Source organism: Sphaerodactylus townsendi, linkage group LG01 (genome assembly GCF_021028975.2).
Source record: "Sphaerodactylus townsendi isolate TG3544 linkage group LG01, MPM_Stown_v2.3, whole genome shotgun sequence".
NCBI lineage: Eukaryota > Metazoa > Chordata > Lepidosauria > Squamata > Sphaerodactylidae > Sphaerodactylus > Sphaerodactylus townsendi.
The window spans coordinates 73,239,311-73,266,741 of record NC_059425.1 but is presented as its reverse complement, the minus strand read 5'-3'; the positions used below and the strand labels follow the sequence as shown (position 1 = coordinate 73,266,741).

Sequence of the window (27,431 nt, the reverse complement as noted above, 5' to 3'; positions counted from 1 at the left end):
CCCCGATGGCGGCCGGAAAGCAACATATCCCCACCTCATATTATGATGTCAATTATGACATTGCTAAATTATAAGAAAATATCTTTGTATGTGATAGAGTACATCACATCCCTTTCTTAAAATCTAGCAACATCATGGGTCTTACTTACAATGCTACTACAGTATCCTTATATTCATTTCTCAGAGGCAAACTGACCACTGACTTGTCCAGAAAGACACTTGTGGAAACAGCCCTACCAGCAGAATGAATGATAACTTCTGGCCAGGATGCTCAGCCAAAAATAAACTTTTAATCAAAGACAGTAGCTGCGAACACTGAAACTGAGAATGTTAGTCTAGCTCTGGATGTTTTCTTCAACATTGCTTGGGCCAGGTATGGAGGCTGGTTGCTGAAGGCTTTTCAGACGTGCTAGTTCCTGGTTGGTCTTTATGACTTGGTTAATGAGGTACTCACTCTCTTGTCCCACCTCTGCTAACCTCAGATCAAATTCCACCACAGTCTTGTTATCAGTCATGCCATCCAGTAGCTGTTTCCCTCCATCCTGGAATCAACAGAGATGAGGCTATCAGCAAGGGGAGGGAAAGAACCTTTGAAAAACAATGGTTCATATTTCCTTAGATTGCTTTCAACTAATATTTAAGGAAGACTGGGGAAAGGTTCGAATATGTTTCCTGCATATTCCTACACATGGTTCAGTGTATAAATACATGCATCCAATTTCTTCCGGAAAAAAAAAATTCCCAAACAATTGGGACATTACATGTGCAGTGGTAATCCCATGACCCTTGTCTTCTGGACCATTTCTGGAGGAGGTGATATGAAGTGGAGAAGTGGTAGATAGCAGGGATGGGTGCAACCTTTACTCAAGATTGCTTTCTTAACTTCAGATGCATGTTGATACTGTATTAATTTCCTGTGGTAGCAACCAATAGGTACCCTTCACTGCTGGATTTTCCCCTTTCATGGTGCGTTATAATGTGCCAATCTAGAGTTTTCTGTTCGTTAGATTTTTACCAAACAGCTCAGGGCTGCATACATAGTGCTCTCCTCCCAGTTTATTCTCCAGCTACCAGTGAAATGGGCTAGTCTGAAAGGTAGTGGCTCGGTCCAAGGTCACCAAGTGGTGTGAGCGCCAACATGGCATAGTGGTTGGATTGCTGAATGTGGATGTAAAAGTTCACTCTGCCATGGAAGCACAGTGGTCAGTCACTCTCTCTCAGCCTAACCTGCCACACATGACAGCTGTTACTTCAGATCCCCATTGGGAAGAAAAGGGGGATATGAATACCTAAATAAAAAAAATAATTTGTGTCAGAATGGGGATTGTTAATTGCAGGAAAATAAAATCTGAGACTAGTTTTCATCCTTGTTGCTTTGAGCTTCAGAGACGCATGGCATCAGGAAGAAAGATGCTTATTGTGGTGAACAAATCTGTGGACCCTTATTCTCCCCTCTTCACACACCTGTCACTGCCTAGTGACAAATGCTCATCTAATACACAATGTCTTATGCTCCCAGCTACGAAGATATCATCATGTTACTGTCACCTTCATATCTTCTCATTACAATGTCACAAGATGATGAAGTATTTACTTAGAATATACTCGACAGATGAGGCAGGCAGCTTTGTACGATTTTGGTACTCCGGGGAGAAAAGAGTTTTTATTATTTCCCTCCACCTCTGTGCTTTTGTAGACACATGTGACAGACCCAGTGGGAACAATATGGGCATGGCAAGAATTGAAAGCAGGTGACATCATTGTGTTGTACTTGCGGCCAGGCAGCTTTTAGAAGGATGCTACAAAAAGGAGTCATCATTGGCAGAGACAGGACTGAAGCAAAAGCAGGCTGGTGACTCTTCAGCAGTGACATGGGGTGGGAGCAGTGGTGGGATTCAAAGAATTTAACAACCAGTTCCGATGGTGGGATTCAAATAATTTAACAACTGGTTGTATACAAGCACAGTTTTAACAACTGGTTCAAACGAAGTGGTGCGAACCTGCTGAATCCCACCACTGGATGGGAGGATGCATATAAGCCTCCTGACTTGGACCCTACCATTTCTCCCTCTGTGTCCATTGATTTTAAAACAATTAAACACAAAAGTAAGCTACTGACACTGGGTCATAGACTCTGTAGGCATACAGAATATCGTCTCAGACCACAGGCGTAGCTACCATGGGGACATCTGGGGACCAGTGCCCCGGGCGCCACCTTGTGGTGGGCGCAAAAATTGGAGGTTCGTTTGTGGCTTTCTGATTTTTTACTGTTTTTTCAATTTTGGCCTGCAGGGGGCACAGATTTTAGGCTAGTGGCTATCGTCAGGTGACTCTTCAGATGATACCAGCCAAGTCTGGTGAAGTTTGGTTCAGGGGGTCCAAAGTTATGGACCCCCAAAGGGGGTGACCCCATCCTCCATTGTTTCCAATGGGAGCTAATAGTAGATGGGGCTATCATTTTGAGGGTCCATAACTTTGAACCCTCTAAATCAAAATTCACTAAATCTAGGTGGTATAATCAGGATAGTCTCCTAAAGATAGCCTAAAATTTTGGTAATGTTAGCTTAAACATTGCTCTCCTGACAGGCACCCTCAAATTTTCCCCAGGTTCTCTCTATAAATCCACCCCCTTTGGAGTGGATTTAAAGGGAGAGTCTGGGCTCCCTAGATTTAAAAAAACATTGAAAGTATTGTTGAAGGCTTTCACAACCAGATTCAACTGGTTGTTGTGGGTTTTACAGGCTGTGTGGCCATGGTCTGGTAGATCTTGTTCCTAACATTTCACCTGCATCTGTGGCTGGCATCTTCAGAGGTGTATCACACAGAGAAGTCTGTTATAAGAGAAGTCTGGACACAGTGTATAACAGACTTCTCCCTGTGATACACCTCTGAAGATACCAGCCACAGATGCAGGTGAAACATTAGGAACAAGGAACTGCCCTGACCTGGTTATCCCAGGCTAGCCTGATCTCATCAGATCTCAGAAGATAAGCAGGGTTGAAGCTGTTAGGTATTTGGGTGGGAGACCTTCAAGGAATACCTGGATTGTGATGTGGAGGAAGGCAATTGCAACCACTTCTGAACATCTCTTTCACTGAAAACCTCACAAAAGGTAGCCATAAGTCAGGTGTGATTTGTCAGCAAAAAAACACAAAACAAAACAAAAAAGTCCATTACTAATCTATTTTAAGAGAGAACATTTCTTACTGGGCCAATATGGTTGCAGGACAGGTTGATGTGAGTCAGAGCTGTGTTCTGAGCCAGGACTTGGGAGAAAAGGGTGGCTGTGGGCTCGGACAATTCATTGCCACCCAAGTGAAGTGTTGTCAAGGTGTTGTTAACCAGCAAGGCATGGCAAATGGCTTGACCTCCCTCATCCTCTATGCAGTTGAGGCGGAGGTTTAGGGATGTCAGAACAGCATTCTTGGACAAGGCATGGGCAATAGCCTGGCCTCCTTGAGCCCGGATCCTGTTATCACACAGATTAAGGGACACCAACTTGGTGCAGTTGATCAGTTTGCCAATGGCTCGGGCAGCCCGGTCTGCAAGCAGGTTGTGGGACAAGTTCAGTTCTATCAGCGAAGGGTGGTCTAATAAATGTCGGATCAATATCCGGGCTTTTTCATCATCCACTTTGCTACGAGTTAGCTTGAAGACCTGTAGCAGAAGCAAAAACAATATTTCAGACAAGTTTTTTGTTTATTCAATTTTCATGTAAAACAAGATGACCCAGGCAATCTATTTTCTTCAGGGTTTTTTTAATTTTCACATTTTACAAAGCATTAAAGGCATCTGTGTTATGCCTTCAAAGTATCAAACAATTTGTACCTTCAAACTGTTATTTGTAGATAAATAATTCTGTAATTACACAGAACAATTTTGTGTAGGTTTTTCACAGAGTTTAGAATTTAAAGTAAAAAAATGCCTTCATTGCTTCTAGAGAAACCAAGGATTAAAAGTTATTCTGAGATATAAACTGGGTTAAGTATGTAATATTAGGATAGTGAGCAAAGGCCAACCTGGGGAGTGGTGACCATTTTCACCTTTCTCTGCTATTCACAGAGGTGGGATCCAACCAGTTCTCACCACTTCTCTAGAATTGGTTACTAATGTTTTCTGAGTGCCGAGAAGGGGTTACTAAAGCAACCTCCCTGCCCAATAGGGACTGGAGGTGTGTGTGTGCGGCGGCGCCACTGTTTGAATCCCACCACCATTGGAACCTGTTATTAAAATTTTTGGATTCCACCACTGGCTATTCATCTTACTTTCTGTTAGCACAGATGATGTTTTCCCTGCGGGGATAGGGCAGAATATAAATCCAATAAAATAAATAAATAAATCTCATGTATTAGGCAACTATGATAAAACCTTCCATGTGGTGCAATATTGGTTACTTATATTATTAAAAGGGGTTACTAAATGATAATCAAGTGTACTCAATCATATGTTGGTGCATCTTGTTTCCTATTTACTGGTTGAAATCAGAGAGCTGATCTGAGCTGTTTAGATGTGTCTAAATGAATTCATATGAGTCTGTATAATTGCATTGCTTTCACAGCTGCCATCCCTCCCGCCACCTGTTTATGGCCACTGCCTCTAATTGTTAAAAGGTGCATTAAAGTTGCTAGTGTTGACATTTAAGGCTGTGAGCGGTCTTGGACCTACATACCTACGGGACCGCCTCTCCCCATATTGCCCCCCAAGACCCCTCCATTCACCGGGGAGGAATCTGCTGGAGGTCCCTGGCCCAAGACAGATCCGGCTGGCCACTACTAGGGCCAGGTCTTTTTCAGCCCTGGCCCCCACCTGGTGGAATGAGCTCCCACCTGAGATTAGGGCCCTGCGGGACATTGGTGAATTCCGCAGGGCCTGTAAGACCGAGCACTTACGCCAGGTGTAACGTAAAAAGGGGACACCACCCTGACTGGGGAACACAGACACTGACAGAAAGAAACACTGGAACAGATTTTAAATGAACAAAACTGAAAATGTTTATTTATGGCTTGACAGAGAGGCTTCTCAGGTAAACTGGAGAGGTTTTACGCTTGATGGTTTCTGAGATAGTTCGCTTAAGCTTAACGGTTACAGAGTCAGTTTGTCTTAAGCTTAGCGGTTGCAGAGAAATATTGTTTTTAAACTGAACGGTTTCAGGCACTTCACTTAAAATGTTACTTCAAAAATATTACTTTGGAGATGTTACCTCACAGACACTAGATGGTCTCTGTTCCACACACCCCTTTCTTGTTCATATACCCCAAGTCTAAGTCTGGTAGGACTGGCACACACTAGCCACCTACCCTACCAGTCCCCTACTCAGGCCTAAAATGCCCCCTTTCGGACTGGACTTCTGGTGACTGGGTTTAGAACAGGGGACGGACAGACTATGTCTGGGCAGGCTAGCTACCAGGCACCTGAGCGGCGGTTCACACTCCCCCAAGACTCAGGGCCTTCCTCTTGTCAGAGCTGACAGACTGCCCAACTCTGCTCTGCTCTCTGACAGCCTCTGATCAGAACTGAACTCCACTCTCCGTGCTGTAAGCCCACTGGCTCCCCCTAGCTTTTTCCCAATGTTACTGGACCTTTTTCAACCAATCAGGTTGGTTCTCTACTTGTGGAGCCTTTTTCTCTTTTTCTGGCTGTTGCTAAGGCCTTCTCCCTTTGGCCTGCTGTACGCCAGCCCTTCAGGGTGGGGCAAGTTCGTTACACCAGGCTTTTATATCTTGCCAGTCGGCCTGACTGGAACATTGCACCTCCCATGGGTGTCTTTTATAGGGTTTTATCGCCATCTACTTATATATTTTTTATCGTTGCTAAGTTTTAATTGATATGGCTAATTGTATATTGTTTTATTGTACTATTTGTTTGGTTTACTGATGTTTGCCGCCCTGAGTCCTGATAGGAAGGGCGGGATATAAATTTAATAAATAAATAAATAATGGGGGGGAAATCTATTAGAGATTTTTGATTTGGCACTTACTACTTGTATGTATCTATGTGCCTTAAGTATTTGCTTACTGATCTACCTAATTTTGTGATCATTTGTTGTGGTTAATCAATCTCTTCACAAAGAAATGTTAATGGTTGCAAATGTGCAAAAATCAGGCAATATCAATCATTTAAAGGAAGGGCTCAATTCACAAGCTCAAAAAGGAGTGAAACACTAATAATTCCATAGTTGACAAGGAGGTCAGTTTAATGATCTAACCATGATCCAAGGAGAGATGTGCCTCTTCTTTAGTAAACAAAAAGATGAGCAGCTCCATCCAAACTGGAGGCAGTGGGCTGCAGCACCACCCCACGACTACCATACAGGCTTCCTGGCTGTGTGGGGAGGCTCGCAAAGCAAAAACGTCTCCCTGCTGCCAAGAAGCCTGTATGGGCTGCAATAGACTTACACCACCTTTTCAGTGGCTTAAGACCGAAGGGTGGGCCAACTGTGGAACACCAGCAGGGAACTAACTAACATTGGCTCCAAAATCTCTAACTGACAGAACAGCTCTGACTGAAGAACTTCTTATTGTCAGAACAAAAATTTTAGTAATGTGGAAAATATATTTAAGAGCTCATAATTCTCTTTCAGTTTCCCCACATGTTTTTTTTCCTAAGAAGCTGTCTAAATAGTCTTTAGCTGCTTTTCCAGGGCACTTGGCAGGACAGTCTCTGAAAGAAAACTAAAATATCCTGTTGTCTTTCTGTCATGAACAAAATAAAGAAATGGCACCAGAGACTTGTAAAGTTGAAACCAGAAATTGAAAGATTTTATTTACAGGAACAAGTTTAAAAGAGCTAAATTAGCAAAGGATTAAGGAGGTAAAATATATGTAGGTACAAAGGAAGCTGGCTTAAGAGAGGCTACTATGTACAAGATTTTGTTTAGTAAGTTTTTCAGTTACTATTTACCCTCCGGTAAGTACTACGCACACAGAGTTCTTTGGCCACTGACACTAAAACAAACTTGCCCTTAGAGTGTATCTCACATGGTGCTTATTATAGAAGGATGGCCGCTCTCCTTGAGGAAGCTTCAATCCTCTCTATATAACTTTCCTTTTCTCAGAAGCTTCACTGCTCCATATCTGAGTGGGGTTCTCCTCAGAGAAAAAAATAACCAAGCCACCAGCATGATTAATCAGTATTACTATGTTCTGTTTAACTCCAGGAACTCTGGTACAGATTCCTTTACTGAATTCTGCCCTTCCTGGAACTTAATTCAGAGAAGCATAGCCCATTGTGAACTGGCTCTTTGCTTCCAGAGAACCGAGCTAGATCCAAGCTACTGTTCACTCTAGCTCTCACAACAGAACTCTCCCCCCCACCCCCAAACTCCCTGTCCTCAGGGTTTATAGGGTTGTGCGGCTCACAGCCAATCCTGTGGAGTTCTACATTAACCCTTTGAGCCTAAGTGCTTGTATACATTACACATGGCATCCAGCACTGCCTAAGTGCTTGTATACATTACACGTGGCATCCAGCACTGAATCTCAGTGCTGGGCGGGGGGGCTGTAGTGGCTGTATACTGGCATAATCACCCTCTACCAGGGCAAGTACCTTGGGGAGGACAAATCTGCCGGCATAACCATGTGCCACTGCCACAACCGGATTCACCCCTCCCTTTGGATTGGGCTCTTAGTTTGCAGACTATGCAACTGTGGCCTCAATCTACAACTTACTTGTCACTTATTACCCAGGCACTACCTGGCCTTTTATAGGCATGATGCTCAAGATGCATTTCAATCAAAGATGTTAAGGCAGTTTGATCAAGAACTTGCCTTGCATTTAAATGAGGAAGGTCAATCAAGGTAAGTTCACTGGCAGTCATGTTCAAACCAAATATAAATTCTCAGGAATGCTGAGAATTTTGCCTTGAAAATTTAGAGCTAGAGAAATAGGATCTAATTTTGGGACAGGCACTAGCCACCTTATATAAATAGTTTTTTTAACAATTTACTTTTTAAAGCTAATTGCCAATATATTCTATTTTAAAGAATGTAATAAAATTATGAATCTTGATCCCACCTGATTTTTATTTGCCCACTACTATGTGAAACCAAATAAATTCTAAATATTTCATAATAATTTGGAAATCCTAATGGAGTGAAAGGATGATTAAATTGGACTCTGACTTCCAGATATTATCATTCTACTATGCATAAGGTCACTAAACATTACAAAATTCAATCTGGGAAATTACCTTTAGAGTTAGACACTTCTTGAGAGCCATGGCCAATGACCAGCAATCCCGAAAGGTGAACTCAAATAGATTCCACTCAAAATTCATTCCACAATCTTTAACACCATAAGTCAGATGCAGCTCCTCTAGGTGACAGAGTGCTGGGACAAGCATACTTAGATCAAAATGATCCATGGAAGGTTCATCAATTCCAGCATCACTGTCAGTATCAGAGATATCTTCATCTTCCTTCTTCTGATCTTGTTTCACTGGTGGGAGGAACTGGTTGATCTCCAGCTTCTTTATATACTTCTTGCAGAGTGGAATAATATCTAGAACTTGGTTGGGGCTGGTTGTGTCAGGAATATAGAACTTCAGAATGTTCTCCATGTGTCGTTCAAAAAACATCCGTTTCCAGCTACCCCCATACTGGGACACATCACAGACAGTCCATCTCTCAGTGCAGGACCGTTTCCAGTAGCCTTCATCACTAATCATGTTGGCAGTCACTGTGAGGGGCAGATTTGTGGGAAGCTTCTCCAGCACTTTCTTTTGATGCTCAGGAATAAGACTATTCAAAATAGGATTTTCTGGTGGGAAAAAATATACATTAATGCTACAGGAAACTGTGGAGCTTATTGCAACTCAGAAACATTCAGTGATGTATTTCTGAACTAACTCTAGCTCACCTTCCAATTGATAATAGGGAGCAACATTCTAAGTTTTAACTCCAGTTTTGTTGGGGAGAGATTTTTTGGACTTGCTGCTTTTTATAACTGTATTGAGACCAGTTTGCTATGTTTACACTACAAACCTCTGTTGGTTTAATATCAAATTAAATGTAATGCTTATTATCTCCCTTCTCAAAGTCATGGGAATTTTAATTTGGTGAAGATCTGAAGGCTCCATAAACTCCCTTACAGAAGTATAATTCCTTAAGGAGAGGGAATAACTGTTAAACCAGATTACGTATGCTTTTATATATATTTACTGTATTCTGTAGTAGTTACAACTACGGCTGGTTATCTAGCAGCTGAAATAGAGATTCAGTGTGGGTGCATTTGCCTGGCATTTTGTAACAACTGGTTTCATTTTTCAAAATGTATTCACAATACTAGATCCTTTCATGTAAAAATGGAAATCAACAGTGGCACATATAAGATTGGTTTTGTCCAAGACTGCTGGGTCACCAGATTGTTAAATAAATAAAGATTTATTTATACTAGATTTAGTTCCATTTTTTAAAATCTACTGATATTTTCAGAGCAAGTATCTCACAGGGAAAGAGATCTGACTTACTTTCAAAGTTATTGATTATATGCTGGATGCAGAGTTCTGTGAGCTGTGGGACTATGGCTAGACTCCACTCAGGATCTTCGGCAATAATCCGTCGCATTCGCCTGGTATTGGCTGCAGGGTTTATTAGTGTCGTGTGGGCTGGGGGAGGGACTGCGTGTGGTTCTCCAGCAACTGGCTCCTGCATTTTGGGATGCTACTGTTTCTTTCTCCCCTAAGTGGAATGGATGAAAAGTTCAGTGCAGGAGGGATCACCAGCAGTTCTGCAGTTACTGTTCCTAGAAGAAGAGTTTACAAATGAAATAGAAGTCATCATCTCTTACTGATATTAATAAATCATGCGATGCAAAAGATTACCTGGCTAAAAGATGTAGAAATGTGCATTGTTTTAATTCATGGTGTAGGACTGCCAATAATTAGCATGGCACATGCAAAATGGGTTTGTTTGTTTTTTTGTCTATTCTGTGAGCATAAGATTCTTCAAAGGCTAGAAATAGCTTATATCTGAACTTGGGATGGCATGGCTTTACATTTTTCATTTAATTTAATTCTATTTAATGTAAATGTCCACTCACTGTATTTCAACCTTTCCTTAAAATGAGTGAACTTCTGCCCAGGTCATACCAGCAAGCTCAGTGAAGGTTCTGCCTCAGAGACCAGTATGTCCGTGAGTGTTCACATGATGCAATAAATAAAATAAAAGGCAAAACCCTGTGAAACAATTTAAAATGTTGTGTGTGTTTCTTCAAAATGAGAGGCAAATTGTACAAGGAAGGGGGGCTGGTAAAGGGGGATGAGAGAGCGAGGTGATTGGTCAACAGTGGAGAGTGACTGTGAAGGGTTTTGTACAGAGACAGACAGAGCTTAGTGTGTAGAAAAGAATGAATAAACATTATTTTGAACCTATCATATTTATTTACAAAGGAATAAGAGAGTGGTCATTGCATACTGAAACAAATAAACCAGAGAACAGAACTTAGGAATTCCTTCTCTTCTCTAGCCCCCTCAACAATCACAACTCTTAGGACTTCTGCAAGTGACCAATTATAATATTTCCGCAACTGCACAGTGTCCCTTCTCCCTCTAATGGTCAACACAAAGGTACAGTGTATATAGACTGCAGTGGAAGGTAACTTTTGATACAGAGGGATAAGAAAAAAACAAGAACCCGTCTAGATATAAAAGTGGCACAGAATCCCAAACTTGGGAAAAGACCTCTAAGCTTTCAAAGTGTTACAGTAAATGAAACATGGAATAGGACTGGAGAGACCCATATTCAAATCCTTATTCTGTTATGAAGCTCACTGGAAGATATCATGCTTCTTTCTCTCAACTTCTCTTACAGGCTTATTGTGAGGACTATCTATCTATTGCAAGATACTGCAATGACCTCCTTGTAGGAAGAACGGGATGGAAATGTAATAGATTAATTATACGTTAAAGAGGAAACAGTTACCATTGCCAAATGAGAAGTCGGCAGCCTTGTGGTTACTCATCAAGATCTTTTTAAGGCTATGTAAAGACTTTTACACTATAGTGATGTAGGAGTGGGATTCTAAAGCATTATAAAATAAATAAAACTCTAAGCATGCAAATCAAGAACATATACTTTTGAGCAAATTAGTTCATACTGCAAAAGTAACAAAACAGAATAGATGTGCAAAGGTGTCCTCCAACTCCTGAATTTACTCCCTTGCCTGTGCATATTAACCCCTAAGACTGGAAGTGGAATCTGGGTTATACCCTTGAGTACCAAATCATTCCCAGTTATTAAGGGCACTGTGAGGTTGTTGTGGACCAGCACTATTATCTCTTCTTTTGGCCGCTGGAACCAGAGCTGGTTCCTAGCCTGAGAATAGTGCTGTACACTTCCATGTGTTCAGAGCACCACGACTGGAGGGCCCTCTAAATGTTGCTCTTGATTCACCAGACTGGTGTGAACTGAAGTATAGGCTGCTCCCATATTCTACATCCTGACCAGCTAGTGCCACAAGTGGGCTATGGTGTGGATTGAGTACATTCTCAGAGCTAGGCACTTGTTTGGCCAACACCATGACAGAGCAACTGTATACAGGGTGACCAAGAAGATGAGAATAGATGGCCAAGAACTTGGACCCTTGTGCAGGAGCAGACGTGGGCATGCAACTGGGTTCTTTGCTGATTGAGCTACAGAAGCTTCTGTGTGTTGTGGCTTGAACAGTCATGATGCTTTTCCTGTGAGTGTACCTGGAAAAAGAGAATATGGTTATAGGAGAGGACTCAAACACACATCGGCAGAACTTCTAATAGGATATTCACTCAAGGGCTTCTCCTGGTCTTACCATGGAACTCCTAGCAGTGGAAGGAGCTGTTTTCCCTTTTCATCCTCCCTCGTGTTCTTCATGTAGGAAGTGGTACCTGGCATCAGGTAATTGGTTTTCATTGCCCAACCTTATAAACATAGCAATCAAGCTCAAAGTAGGAAGAAGGTCCTCCCCTAGTAGACTGCATCTACTCCAGTTCACCAAACACAGGTCCTTCTTTTTACACACCAGCATAAATTCAAATCTCTCACACCATGTTCATTCCCAAGATTTAACTAACAACCTAAGAAGCCTGCAGCCATATGACAGACAGTGCCACAGTCCTGGACACTTCTACTGAATAGTACTTTGACCCTATACAATGGTTTCCCCTTTGCAAAGAGAGATCCAGATGCTGCTGCATAGATCAGGCTCATTATTTCTTTCCCCTTCACGAGCCTGCTCTATTTTCCTGTCAGTACCAGCAAGAACAGGCTCTTTCATTATGCCAAAGATCTGTAACACTAAAACCTTTATAACAGGGAAGGGCTTTGACAATCCATCCAGCTTTCAAACTGTCTGAGGCAGTGCTGATAAAATAGCCTGCTAAATCATAAGAGAAAAGACCTGCAAGCATCAAGAAAAACTCAAGGAACAAAGATAAATGATTCATGTTATGTTGAAGATAATATGCCTGGAAATGCTTCCTGGACTGCATTCATAGCAAACAGCAGCTGCTTCAGGGGAATGATATGCTATGATGGTGGGGAACTGGAGATGCAGAGAAAAGCCACAACAAATGGATACTTTGGTCTTTGCAGAAATGGTGAGACAAAGCTGTCCAAGGGCCAGCTGACATGGAATGTTATTTTTTTTATTTATTTATTTCTTAAATTTATATACCGCCCGATCCCCGAAGGGCTCCGGGCGGTGAACAACATTATTTGAACATCAATGTTACCAGCTAGTGCTGATGATGGTGTCAGCTAATGTGGAGTGAACACTGTGCAGTTAATAATGTAAGCCTCTTTGAGTTCCCACTGGAGAAAAAGGTGGGAATATAAATGAAGTAAATAAATAAATAAAATTAAAAGTGACCAAAGTTGCTTAGCTCAAGAGATTCATACACAAACCTTCCAGGGTCTAAGCTGTAGTCTTTGCTGTTATAAACATGCTCTGAGTCTATGTGTGCTTATATGCATGTTCATGTGCATGTAAAACGTTTTCCTCTTCTTTGTGCCATTGCTCCGAAGTTAGTAATCCAGGTGTTACCAGTGTCTTAGGGGGATACTAATAAAGGCTGCCTCTGAGCAAGTGCACAGAGTTTTCCAGTTACTTTGGTCCTTCTCCGGTGTGTGCCTGTTTAAAGTGTGTTATGCATGAGGGAGTGATCTAAGGTATATGAGAACTTTGAATCACAATTTGCTCTCTTAAACAGGAAAAGACTTTATTGCTATAGATTAAGATAGATCATAAATCAAGGAAAATAATATATCAAGAATACAGATCTAGGGTTCCAGAGCTAAGGGAAAAAAATAGTAAAAAAATAGCACTAAGAATAGTAAAATAGTAAAAACAGCACTAAGCTAAACTGAACAAAACAGAAGAGTGACATCATCCTCAGATTTCTGTGGAACAAATGCACAACCTGACCTCCACCTGCTCCATGCTGGGGGAATCTGATCATCAAAATTTGAATGACTAATTGATGTAGGAATCTTTTAACCCTTCCTACCTTTGCTGGCAGGAAGCCTCTATCCAATCCTGATTTAGGTGACTTATATCCACATAGGAGGGTGATCCCAGTCTCCCAATCAAACTAGACTCACATCCTACACCTCTCAAAAGCCAAATTGTGTTTTACAACAGCTATCCATTTTGCTCTTCCTGCCAGATAGAGTTATCCCTCTGCAGGAAGACACCTCTGCTGTCTTGGTGCAGTTTATGGCTCTCATCCCTGTGAAAACAATCGGATGAGATGATCCCAAGAACTCTGTGGTGCACTTCACGCACTTTACATCTCTAGGGCATGACCCTTCTCCTTGCTACAACCTCTGCTTCTATCTCTCAATTTCACCGCAGCCTAATGCTGTGCCACACCCTTTGAACTCCCACAAATCTGGCTGCTAGGAGAAGCACTACCAGTCTTTTCATGTGCATTTTCATCAGCCTCCATTGCAGGGATGGGGAAACAAGGCAAAGAGCACAAGCACAGTCCTTGCTATGTTGAAGCATGACAGCTCGAAGCTTTAATTTCTGGCCCTCCCAAATACTTCAAGCAGCTAATGGATACAAGTAAATGAGCCACTGCGCAGATGCAGCTTCATAGAATGCAAAGCTAATTTCCAGAAAGCACCAAAAACTAAAATTTATGGGTAGCATTCCGATTTTTTCATGGTGACTAAATGAAAAATCTGCATATTTAGAGGTGTTTCTCTCCAAAACAAACATTTCCTGATTCAGAATTTACATGATGCGTTTCATACAAACATCCATCAACAAAAGTAGAAGCAGCAATTTGCATTCATAGCCAAGTGGGATGAAATTGGAAGTACTGACTGGGGAACAGTTTGTTATGCTCTCTTTTGCTATGTGTAGCTTTCAGAGGCTATGGTATGGTCTCAATCTAAAGAGCCTCTTTAAGAAGAAAGAAGCATTTTCATGCACAGACTTCTTTTGGTTCTAACTGCAACTCTTCTGGAGACTGCTCCTTAAATTCCCCTGAGTTTTGGGAGCAGCTTAGAGGCAGCATGGAGAATTGCTTTCAAAAAGGGACAGCCCAGAAGAAACCACACTGTAAGTAATTCACTCCATGCCTTTTTAAAGAGAAATAAAACACTGATATTCAATGGATTCTACAATGTTGAATAATTTACAAAAATATGTATACTGGCAGCTGTTGAAAAATTTCATAGTTGTTGCAGAATTTCTGCTAAATCTGTTGGAAGTGACGGACTTTGTGCTGTCGCTTGGCTTCAAAGGGTGACTATATAGAAAGAGAGAAATAGATCAGGACCTGTGCATTCTCCCTTTCTACCCTTTGTGGCTATCCCTTTGATGTGTAGATTGCTGCTCAAAGAGAATCTTCCTTCCGGCTAACACACACACACACACACACCCTTCTCCATCCTGCTGCCATGAGAGCAGGATATAACTCCTACTTCTCCATCCATCCTAGTAATTCAGAGTAGCTTAGAATCCTTTCTCTTCTGTCTTGTCTAGAATGGAGTTCCATACAATAAAAGACTCTTATTAGTTATCTAAGATAAAAAGTTTCAGTATGTAAATTTATTACCTCAGCAGCACACACACATATCAGGCAATTCCTCTGTGCCGTGTGTACGATTGCTATCCTCCAGGTAACTTTTTTGGGGGGTAACTTTTCTCAGAAACTTACTTCCCTTTGGTGCAGCTAGGCAGGCAGGCTCCGCCAGAGCCTTGCTGGAGCCATTAGTGCCTGTGTGGCTCCACAGATGGGAGTCGGAAGGGGAAGAAAAAAAACCCATAGCTGCATAATGTGCTTTGCAGCAATGGCCCTTCACTGGGCACCGGCTGCAAGGTGAGTTAAAACAAAAGAATCGCACATTGTGCGATTGTTGTAAAACCCAGGTTGTGGAGGAAAATGCAGAGTGATCCCCATTAGGATTGGGATCTGTGTGAAATTTCCCAGTTTAATAGGCCCATGCAGAAAGGACCCCTGTTTAAGAGCCTTCAAAGAAGGAATCTCCACCACATTCTGAAGCAGTGAACAGTCCTTACCATCAGGAAGCTCTTCCTAATGGTTAGGTGAAATCTCTTTTCCTTAATTTTGAATCCATTACTCCTTGTCCTAGTCACTAGAACAGCAGAAAACAAGCTTGCTCCATCTTCAACATGAAATCCCTTAAAATATTGAAATATGGCTATCATGTCACTCCCTAACCTCCACATATACCCTAATGCTATTTGAACCCTACAGCTTAAACTATGAATGGCTGGGGCAGTGACTATGCTTACAAGTGTGCAGTTGGACTTTATGACTTTCTGATACCATTCTAACTATGGAACTGCAAGGTAATTTATTGCAGCCAGGGTAGAATCAGTCACTATAATACAAGGCAGGGCTACTTATTTGTATCATGAAGAACACAACAGCCACCCAAGTGTTTTTGGCTGTTGCGCCCTTGGTGACGTAAACTCATCCCCAGTGCCCTCATAAAAATGATTATTCAAAATAGTGCTTTTGCCTGACTCACTAAGGAAGATAGTAACAATTAAATGAAAAACAGTAACAATTAATTGTACATCTATTCAAAATTCAAATAAAACTTTCTAGTTTAATTTATTCAGCTTTTCAAAGTCAGATTTTTTATAGTTTCTACCAGATTCGCCAGTATGATTCACCACAGCTTAATCTGTTGTAAATAAGTGAACAACAAAATTGAAGGGGGCACTCTGGAGCCCCCTGCCACCCCCTTGCCTCTTAGTGCCCCGCTAAGTAATCACACTGCCCCCTGGGAGCAGTGCCACCCACTTTGGGAACCACTGGTGTAGTGGTTAAGAGTGGTGAACTCTACTCTGGAGAACTGAGTTTGATTCCCCACTCCTCCACAGGAAGCCTGCTGGGTGATCTTGGGCCAGGCACAGTTCTCTCAGAGCTCTCTCAGCCCTATCTCCTTCACAAGGTGGCTACTGTGGGAAGGGGAAAGGAATGTGATTTTAAGCTGCTTTGAGACTCCTTAAAGTAAAGTGGGGTATAAAACCATTTTTCTTCTCTCACCAACATGAAACAGAGTTTGAGTATGATTGTGGAAGACATGGAAAACAGGAGATCTGTGGGCCAAACTACACATTTGAGTTAGCAATGAGTTAGCTCTAGGTTCCCCACAGTCACACAGCAGCTGTGGGACAAGGGTTGTTTTTGTTTTGTTTTTTAAAAAGAAGAGTCCATACAGGCTCAAGCTGCCACTACAGTAAAAGAATGATTTCTGCCCCCCTCCCCCCCACAGCTATTTTCATACCAAAACAGCACTGGGAAGTGGTAATTTCCCCATTTTTGCTGCCTTGTGAAGCATTCCATGTGAAGCAGAAAAAATGGAGAAATAATTCCTCCCACCTTGTTTTAGCACAAGAAAACACCACCTCTTTCTCCCCACACAACTGCATTCCAAGCTTAAAGTGCTCTTCTTTATTATTTTTTAAACCTTCGCCACAGCTGCTGTGTGTCTAGGGGGAGTCCAAGGTGGGCTCAGAAAACCTGGACCCAACTTGTTAAAAAATTGTAGTTTGGCCCTCAATAGTAGCCAACTATTTATGAACAGAATGCAGAAGGAGATTGGTGAGGCAGAAGGAAGCCTTTGGCCAATTATACACTGGCGCTATGTCCAGCAGTGAGGGTACATCTCTTTCAAGGCAGAGTTATGATTGCAGACGTGCTCAGATTTATGGTATGGCCAATTTCAGGAGCTCCATGGTTCCTGACAGCAGGAAACCCCAATATTTTCCCTGGCTTCAGGGTTTCCGCTCCTTTCAGTCTTCCTCCCCCACAATTCCTTGCAGGCAAATCTTGGGGATTGAGCCAGCTTTAAAAAACCCAATAATAATAATGAGCCTTGGCAACAGCAACATGAAAAATAGTGATGAAAAAAATTCTGGAAATGGAGACAGGCAAGCTGCACTGCAAGCAGTGGTGCACTTCCTCACATGTTAACAGAAAAATACGAGACCCCACTGCAACTCCACTGCAGACCGAAGAGCCTGGAGGAAAGTGCTCCATGCATAATGAGCCTTTGAGTTTTTCAAGTGGGGCTTGATAAAAAAAAAGTTTGAGAATTTCTTCTATAAAGAACACAGTGCACTCTTCCCATCCTATAAAATTTCATGCACATTCATTTTGTCCAATGTTGCAGGTTATTAATATATGCAATAAATATTACATGCAATAAATAATAAATGCGATAAATACATCTTGGGGGGCTTTGTTTTGGGGGCAACAGCAAGTGTAAAAATTAAAACAGATAAAAAATTAACTTTAGCCATTGCCAATTATTGCCAAAGATTTGTCCATTACAAGGAGGAGCAGCAGTGGCGTAGGAGGTTAAGAGCTCATGTATCTAATCTGGAAAAACCGGGTTTGATTCTCCGCTCTTTCACCTGAGCTGTGGAGGCTTATCTGGGGAATTCAGATTAGCCTGTGCATTCCCACACACGCCAGCTAGGTGACCTTGGGCTAGTCACAGCTTCTCGGAGCTCTCTCAGCCCCACCTACCTCACAGGGTGTTTGTTGTGAGGGGTGAAGGGCAAGGAGATTGTAAGGGGGGATATAAATCCAAACTACTCCTCCTCCTCCTTCTTTAGTAGTCACATTAGAGGCAACATTGCAGAAAATATGGGCAGTGTATTTATTATGAAACATGCATGCTTCTAATTATCTTCTGCCCTGACTGAGCATTCAGTGTGATCACAGCTGTATCAGATGCAACATTTCTGTGGTGTGATAACCATTCCACACAGTTTTTGAATTAATTCCATGATCAAGTGTTTGTGGAGGTTTGAGGTGCCAAGTCCTGCAGTGAGTCACTTATCACACTGAATCAACTGACAGTACCTTCTGATGTGATAATCATGTATCACCATTTCCATTCAATCACTTATTTTCTTATTCTGCCAATGTAGACATAAATCTTGTTGTACTATTTTGGGTTCACATTAATCAATATTGATGGGTGAAAAGACGATTACTTACCAACCATTAAGTAATATAACCACTTGGTAAACATGATAAGGATAAGTTTTCTATTCCACTGTTTCCCCAGATTTCTGGTCAGCTGTGGAAGTATGGTGAAATTCACTTCACCTCTTTGACATGATATCATTTGCCACTGGTTGTAATTGGTTGATCTGTAACAGGTTGACAGATCACACCCAAAGAGTGCTTGTTAATGGTTCCTCATCTCTTTGGAGAGGAGTGACAAGTGGAGTGCCTCAAGGATCTGTCCTGGGACTGATGTTGTTCAACATCTTTATACATTATTTAGATGAAGGAATACAGAGAATGCTTATTAAATCTGCAAATTATACTGAATTGGGAGTGGTAGCAAATACAATAGAAGACAAAGTCAGGTTATAGGCTTGCCAGGCTGGGAAAACTTTTGATCTCATCTCTTTGATTTTGGAAACAATATCTGCTAAAAGGGAAAATCTTCTGCTCCTGGCTATGGACCAGAGCTCATTAAAATGAATAGATTGCATACTATACCAACTAATATTTCAGTAAGACAATTTATCATACAGGAGCAAGTTTAGTTCATGTCTATTTTCAAATTGCAATTGTAAGAGGTTAGTAGTATATAGCAGTGGTTAGTGTGCCATACTAGTATCTGGTTTGAACCCAACTCTGCTAAGGAAGATTGCTGGGTGACTTTGGGCAAGTCACTCTCTTGCAACTTAACTTATTTCACAGGGTTGTTGCTGTGAGCATATGGAAGTACGGGGAACAATGTAAGCTGCTTTGAGTCCCCATTGGAGAGAAATGTGCAGTATAAATATGTAAATAATGACAGAAATCCACAGAAAACTCTCAAGACCATCATGTCTTCTGTCACTGAAGCAGTGATGTCATGCTTTTGAGGAACTGCAACATTAAACAAACATTGTACACACAGGGTGAAATAAAGAAGGATCAAACCTGAATTAAAAAATGGTGGGATCATTACCCAATTTAATAGTACTGAGTTCTGGTTCCAGAGGAACATGTGTGTTCAGTTTTACATAATGAATCCAACAAATTAACTTTCTAATTCTTACTGGGTTGAAGAATTTACTGTCAGCTGTCTGCCCCCCCATACAGATTTAGCTGTTTTACTGTCTCTGTCTATTTCTGTGGCTATTACCCACTCTCTGCATTTCTGTGAAGCTGGATACACTTTTTGCAAATAAAGGCAGCTCAGTACAAGGGAGGACAGACTTCAGGTCTGAGATATTTCTCTCCCCACACCTCCTTTTTTTGCACCAAAGATCACCATCTGGAGCCAAATGCAACAAAAGAAGTTATTCTCAAGGGAAGGAGCCAAATGCAACATGGGTCCCCACAGGGGATGCAGCTACTTGTTTATATGCTGCACTCTAACACCATACACCATACATAGGAGTTTCTGCCTGCATGAGCATATTTGTCCTATCTGAATAATAATAATAATAATAATAATAATAATAATAATTATTATTATTATTATTATTATTATTATTATTATTATTATAATTATTATTATAATTATTATTATTATTATTATTAATTAAATTTAGTATACCGCCCTATCCCCAAAGGGCTCACAAATAGCTGCATCAGGCCCTAAAATGATACACGAAGACCTAATCTAGAGGGAAAAAGTTATTAACTAGGGCTTCTAATCTGTAATTTTTAGTAGCAATTTGTGTCCACATTCTAATTTACGAGTCTCCTGAAGAATGGTTGTAGTGTGGGCTACTAAACTGGTTGCCATAGCATGGGGGAAGGGAACTACCAGTCCTCATCACAATGTGGAGGGAAGACCTGGTTTGCCCTGAGCCCTTTATTTTAGCAAAAGACCTTGGTCAATGAGGACCAGCTACCAGAAGCTCTAGAACAGGGGTCCTTAACCTTTGCCAGCCTGCAAATATCGATGGAATTCTGACACACAGTGGTGGGCGCAACTACAAAAGAGCTGCTGCAAGAGGCAGAGTGAAACCACAAAATGTCAGGGAGAAAGGTCATGCATAATTCTAATAGAACTTCTCAACAACAGGATAGCTTTAGAATTAACATAGTATTTAAAATATTGTTTTGCATACACATAGTTTAACTTCAGTCGCCCAGAGAAGATCCCTTGGGTCGTAGAAGCAGATGCTGCCACAGCAATTTAAATTTTTTTACAGTCAATTAGATTTCCAGAGGTCAGTCAGAAGCACTGTTAGGGAAAAGCCCCACCCGGTCCCACCCCCTTCCTAAAAACACTTGATTGGTGCCATGATGCCCATGGGCATCACATTGGGGATCCCTGCTTTAGTAGATCACAGGCCTCTCTTCTACCACCTTTGGGCAATTATTGCCATGAACACATCTCTAAAAGCTATAGTACCTTTGGGCACTTAAAATTCTATCACAGATCTAACAACAGAAAGCAGGTGAATAAGATTGTTTCTTTCGTAGACTTAATTCAAGAGGCTCTAACAGCCTCCATGCACTGCATGTGTAACCCCCATGCCCAGAATGGGTTGGCCCAGAATGGGTTGACCCAGTAAGGGGGTGGAGACTCAGAGCAGCAGAAAGGCTGAAAGAGCTCTTTGCAGAAGACAAGGAGGTGCAAGACTTCGGACCTTGATTTTCTATAAGCCCTCAACACCTCGTTAAGGGTTTTCTTTTGTGGTTGTAATGGGTGAGAGTTCTCCTGGAGACCTTCATCATGTTGCCACCTGTTCATCAAGCCCTTGGAGTCTTCAGGAGCTCAACCAACTTGCAAAGTAAAGAATTTGGACTTGGCAATATCAGTAGACTAATAAATAGAAGTGACTTGAAAACTGCCAACCTCAGGGAACAGGATAGCGAATTGTAACGTTCTAAATGTTGATGCTTATATGTTATATGTAAAGAAAAAAAGTAAACCACTTTTGTTGTTTTAAAATTGTTGTTGCAAAACTCATTCCAAGTACTGCCCCCACAGAACCCTACTACAGTTAGAGAGGTTACAAGTAAGTAACCAAGCGTGGGGCTTGGAAATGAGATTGCAAATATAAATTGCTTGCAAAATGGAAGTATTGCAACAAAGTTGGGGTTTTGATCCCCATATAACTGTTTTGTTATGTGATGTAAGTTCAAAGTAGAGATGTTGCTAAGTGTGAATTTGAAGCACATGATTCTGTTTGGCAGGTGCATGAAGGGGAGGGGATCAGCTCCAATTGTAGCCCCCCCCCCCCCCCATCCCTTCTGCAAAACCACTAATTGGCTGAATCGCAACATTTGCTGCGGAAAGCTTTGCAAACTTCCAAAGTGCAGCTAAGTTTGGAACAGTTGGAAATCCTTGCAAGGGAAAGACAATGTTCTGCATTCAGATGCACCCAAATGTGGTTTCCACTAGAGTACAAGGCTGTAATCTCTGGAAATTCATTGTGCAATGATTTCCAAGAGTTGCATTAGTAATTACTAATTAGTCGGGGACGACAGAGATTTTAGTGGGTGGGGAGAATGTAACCCCCCCATGCCCAGAAATGGGTTGGCTCCCAGAATGGGTTGACCCAGTAAGGGGTGGAGACTCAGAGCAGCAAGAAAGGCTGAAAAGAGCTCTTGCAGAAGACAAAGGGGTACCCAGATTCGGACCTTGATTTTCTATAAGCCTCCAACACCTTGTTAAGGGTTTTCTTGCCATGAACTTTGTAATGGGTGAGAGTTCTCCTGGAGACCTTCATCATGTTGCAACCTGTTCATCAAGCCCTTGGAGTCTTCAGGAGCCAGCCAACTTGCAAAGAAGAATTTGGACTTGGCAATATCAGTAGACTGTAAATAGAAGGACTTGAAACGCATAGCCTCAGGGAACAGGACCTTGAATTGTAACGTTAAATGTTGATGTTATATGTTATATGTAAAGAAAAGTAAACCATTTTGTTGTTTAAAAATTGTTGTTGCAACTCATTCCAAGTACTGCCCCACAGAACCCACAGTTAGAGGTTACACATGGGCCATGTTGTTCTACTACCTGGAAACTCTTCACTTCCACTAAGTTGTTTCTATATAAAATGGTGGCCTTACCTGGACAGCCCAGCCCAGGCTATTTTTTTGTTCATTTTTTAGATCAGACTAGTTCAATCTTGTCAGATTTTGAATGCTAAGCAGGGTCAGCCATGGTCAGTATTTGGATGGGAGACCACCAAGGAATACCAGGTTCACCATGCAGAGGCAGGCAATGGCAAACTACATCTGGATTTCTTTTGCTTTGAAAACCCCAATTGGGTTGCCATACGTCGACTATGACTTGACAGCAATACATACACACACATATACTCACCCATATAAAATGATTATTCATGGCTTTGAATGAGAAGCTTCCCTTTGTTCACATCATACATCCTGAAGAGCAATCAATACTGGCAATCCCAACTCTACTGCAGACTCCACTGTTAGGAAGCAACCCTCAACCAGTCTACTCCGAAGTAAATCCCTCTTTATCAGTTGGGTTGACTCCCAGGAAAGTAGTTTTAAGATTGCAGCCTCTATCACTATAGTGTGATGACATTCTTGGGAATGATAATCTAAAACAGTTCAAATTATCCCTTAACATAATTATCCAAGTGTCACAGTCCAGGAAAGATACACGATGAGGCTTGCCTAGTTTTTACTTAGGTGCTTGCAAATTAAAGGACTGTTCCAAGCACCTAGCAGCCAGCAAGGAGGTGGCAGTTATTCGAGAGCAATTAAGATGGGGTATAGTATTGTGTATGCGACTGTAAAGCTGCCAGAGGTGTAGTAGAGGTGGCTACTTACCTCTAATAGACATGGAACTCACACACACTCCCTTTCCACAATGCATTAGAAAAGGGAAGGGAAGCTTAATATGATGTCTCAAACATTCTTACGTTAGCTCTGCATCGATTGCTTTACTCAGCTCTACGGACGACATGACCCATCTCCAAAGTTCTTCCCCTAAATCCCGGGGCTCCCCTCGCGTCACTGGGTATTGCCAACACGCGGTCGCAGAGATGGTTGCTAAGGAAGCGAAGCGTCGTCAGGGGCCGGGCGACAAGGCCTGAGGGGAGCAAGAAAGCCTCCTCGTGGGCGGGAGTTCAGCACAGTCTCCAATCAGGAGGCAATTACCCGCTCCCTAGCAGAGATTGACGAAATGACACGCCCATACGCAGGGCGTGTGTCCGCCTGGTATCCAACGGACTAGGAAAGCCGTATTCAAGAATTCCTCCCTTGGGTCATTCTATACATCATATTTATAACGAGTTGCAGACGTTAAAATGCATTCGTTTTCCATATTTAAAAAGGGAAAACGAGTTCATTTATAACGATTGAAACGCGTCTCTGCAAGCAGTGCCAGTAGTACCACGTTTCCCTCCCACCTGCATGGTTGACAGCAACTTTCCTGTTTCCATAGTTACAGCGCTAGGGGATTAATTCTATTAAACTCAGTGATGAGGGCCGGATTGGGGGAGGGGGTGCTCCAGCCTCCAGGCTGGCAGTACCAAGGGGAGGCTCAATGGTTTGGAAGACATGGCTCATTCTGCAACATGTACACTCTGGCCTGTTCCTTCCACCGGTTAGGTTGCTGCTGCTGCTGCTAGGAGGTTGGAGAGACTCGATTTTGCAGAAGAAATGGTTCCTTCTGCAGCATGTGCCCCGATCCTCTGATTAGGCTGCTGCTAGGTGGCGGTGGGGGGGAGGAGAGGGAGACCCCCGGCCTCCTAGGGGGGGCGCAGCCCTTGGTAAGGCAGAAGCTGCTGCTGTTAGATAAAACTATAGTGAGTGAAAGGGCGGGGGGCTAAAGGTTCCTAAGGAGATGTTTAAAGATGTCAGTTCTAGGCAGCGGGAGACAGACCCCGAGGTAACCTTCCTGTTGGTGAGAGTGAGAGAGAGAGAGAGAGAGAGAGAGATTCTCAATTGCTTTTTATATGAGTTTACGAACTATAAAGGGAGGGTTACATAGAGATAAAATAAGAAATCCTTTCTTTCCTGTTACACATCTACATTACTGTACGTTTGGTCACATCTTCGTACCTATCTGCTGTCTCATCCTCAGTCATGATGGTGGTGGTGGTGTTGTGTCTGCTCAAAGAAATAGAGTTAACTTTATAACTTCAGATGTATGGGCTCACTAACATGTAAGCAATGGCTATCTGGACTGACCAATAGCTAATCAATAGATCAGGTCATAAATAGAGACTTCAGGAACTTGCTTACATACAAACAGTTAACCCTTTTATAACTGAGTTGCGAGTGCAAGACACTTGCAAAATCCCAACACTTCCTTGGTTACCTTCCGCACATGCAGAATAATGCACTTTAGATCCACATTGCAGCTCTGTGAAATAGCAACATCCACTTGCAAACAATTGTGAAAGTGGATTGAAAGTGCATTATTTTGCATGTGCGGAATGGGTCTAATATTTCCCCTCCCCTGACCCAGGCACCCTCCACTCTTCCACATTCAGGACTTCCCAATTCCTTGCCTTCCTGCCTCCCCTTCAAGGATTGTGTGTTGATAGTAGCAGGCTTTGGCATGCAAGACTTAATGAGGAGGGGGTGTCTTAGGGTTGTGAACACTCACAGTGGGAAAAGAGTTTTGGGGGCTAGTGACAGTTAATGGTTTAGACTGCCTGGTGTACCCCCTTTTTTGCCACCCCCTCTCCCGCTCTCTGCTGGGGTGCTGTAAGCCCCAGAGCAGCCTGGAGTGAAATGGGGCAGAGACCAAGAGAAAGGGTTCTGCCCCTTCCCCCGCTTGAAAACAAAGGGCTGTGATCTGCTTAGGTTTGCCAAAGTCCACGAGTAGACCTACCCCCTCACCTGATAGGTTTAGCCTTCCTCGAATAGCCTGATTTTACACCTCGGGAAAGAGAGAGGAGCAAAAACAGATGAATCAGTGACCTCTAAAACATCCTTTCTGTAATTGCCATGCTCAGGTCATGGAAACTGAGTGTTGTGGCTTCCTGTTCTATTGCAATGAATTAGCAGAGCAAATAATAGGGCAGAGATGCAAGCGAGTTGTAGAACTTTACTAGGTAACAAATGAATTCAAGGACATAGGTAAGGGGGGGTTTCCCGGGGTCACCCCCCGCCCACATTACATGTCTGAAGCTCTACCCACCGTTTGTGGGGGTTTTAAATATTTTTAGTGTTTTGTCAGTTTTTGGCCTGTAGGGGGCGCAGCTTTTAGACTAGCAGCACCACAATTTCAGGGAGTTTTTGGGAGTCTCTCCTGATGATACCACTCAGGTTTGGTGAGGTTTGGTTCAGGGGGTTCAAACTTATGGACTCCCAAAGGGGGTACCCCATCCCCCGTTGTTTCCAATGGGAGCTAATAGAAGATGGGGCTATTGAGGGTCTATAACTTTGAACCCCCTGAACCAAATTTCACCAAATATGGTTGGTAACATCAGGAGAGTCTCCTAAAGATACCCTGAAAGTTTGGTGCTGCTAGCTTAACAATTGCACCCCTGACAGCAGGCACCGCCCAATTTTCCCAGATTCTCCTTTTAAATCCACCCCCTTCTCCATGGATTTAAAGGGAAAATGTGAGGTCCCCAGTTTAAACATTGAAAGTGATGCTGTTTCAGGGTAGGGGATAATCCACCCCAAAACAGCATCACTTTCAATGTTGTTTTAACTGGGGACCCCAGATTCTCCCTTTAAGGTGGATTTAAAAGGAAAATCTGAGCTCCCTAGTTGAAAGTGATGCTGTTTTGGGGTGGATTCCAGCATCACAATGTCCACCCATGGGGGGGGGGGGGGCGCACAAAACTCAGATTTTGCACTGGGCTTCATTTTCCCTAGCTACGCCTCTGCCCGGAGTCTAGTCAAGTGCTCAGTCTGGATGCCTGTGCAGGCTATCTGAACCTGTGTGTCTGCCTCTCCTCTTTTGCTGGAAGAAGAAAGGAGAGATCTTTTCAGAAGCACATGTGATTCTAGTCATGGGACTTCAACAGTTAACTCTTGCTTGACTGAATGAATCAGGAACTTGTAAAATCCTTACACTACCCTTATTGAGTCCATTCATTCCATGGTGGGTTACAACACCTCCCACACCCTGAAGACAGGCAGAGGCCCAATGGTGTGTGTGTGTGTGTGTGTGTGTGTGTGTGTGTGTGTGTGTGTGTGTGTGTTGTGGGGGTAGATGTTTGATAGCTGTTGTTGGCACACATCAGCAGAGAGCAGGGGAGGGGGTGGCAAAAAAGGGGTACACCAGGCAGTCTAAACCATTAACACCCAAGCCCTTTAGTCAAAAACCCTGTCAGGAAGACTCATAAGCTGCCACCAGTTCTGAGCTAAAAATTGAACTTAGAGAGGCTTTTGAAAGATAAAACAAAACTAGATTTTATTTTACAAGCTTTCTTCTCAGGTTGTTGTTACAGAGAGGTTTTTAAGCATTTCTGGTTCTTTTAGGCAGATATTTACTTAAATGTTACAGAGCAAATGCCGTTTCTCTTAAATGGCTGTTTCAATTAAAATATAATGCTTCACTTAAATATGTCTGTTTTAGTTTCCAGATACCTTCACACATGCACAGCTGTCATTTTTTAGGGTAAACCTTTTCAACATGGTCCTGAACACTCTCCTAAAACACCCACCCTTAACTCCAAAGGGTCTCACATTGGCTTGGGACAGAATAAGCTCTGGGGTTTCACTAAACCCACACTTAACTCTGCCAATTAAGTTAAACATGCTCTCATGAACTCTCCAGTTCAGTATCTAGATGTTGTCTCCTCATGAGACAATAGTCAAGTCTTCTGTGTGGTCTTAGGAGTGTCCCTGTGAAATTAGCTTTCCCTCTTGTTTTCCACCCACACAAGGCCTCCTAGCCTCTGGTGAAAACAAGGCTTTTCCCTCCCAATCTAGCCATTCTCCCTTTCTGGCCCCCTAGCCGTTCTCTGTCTCTGTGGCTCTCGCTGCCTTTAGACAATATCTCTCAAATTGCTTCAAAATCTTTTCAGTCTCTTAAACTCTCATCTGACAGGGTTTT

The 27,431-nt window shown here is 42.4% G+C and overlaps 1 protein-coding gene across 4 annotated transcripts; it reads right to left on the bottom strand.

The window, feature by feature from the left end:
• Nucleotides 1–276: 276 nt before the first annotated feature.
• On the bottom strand, nt 277–23,442 carry TCTE1 (t-complex-associated-testis-expressed 1). 4 transcript variants are annotated; one of them, XM_048482838.1, is made up of 5 exons: nt 23,329–23,442; nt 9,467–9,677; nt 8,189–8,757; nt 3,208–3,657; nt 277–542 (listed from the first exon to the last, which is right to left on the bottom strand). In XM_048482838.1, exons 2-5 carry the CDS (start codon nt 9,648–9,650, stop codon nt 336–338), a joined length of 1,410 nt encoding a protein of 469 aa, XP_048338795.1. In that variant the 5' UTR covers nt 9,651–9,677; nt 23,329–23,442; the 3' UTR covers nt 277–335. The 4 variants fall into 4 exon arrangements, with proteins under 4 accessions (XP_048338795.1, XP_048338565.1, XP_048338719.1 ...); XM_048482608.1 differs by having other exon boundaries at nt 9,467–9,741; nt 23,329–23,441; XM_048482762.1 differs by lacking the exon at nt 23,329–23,442 and adding an exon at nt 23,237–23,264 and having other exon boundaries at nt 9,467–9,741.
• Nucleotides 23,443–27,431: the final 3,989 nt, after the last annotated feature.

What these genes read in the sequence shown, in the direction of transcription:
- TCTE1 (XM_048482838.1), bottom strand. Translation starts at nt 9,650, where the DNA reads ATGCAGGAGCCAGTTGCTGGAGAACCACACGCAGTCCCTCCCCCAGCC. An exon ending in AGAAGTGTCTAACTCTAAAG is followed by an intron (nt 3,658 to 8,188) that starts GTAATTTCCCAG and finishes CTTCTGCTACAG; the next exon opens with GTCTTCAAGCTAACTCGTAG. An exon ending in CCTGCAACCATATTGGCCCA is followed by an intron (nt 543 to 3,207) that starts GTAAGAAATGTT and finishes TGTTGATTCCAG; the next exon opens with GATGGAGGGAAACAGCTACT.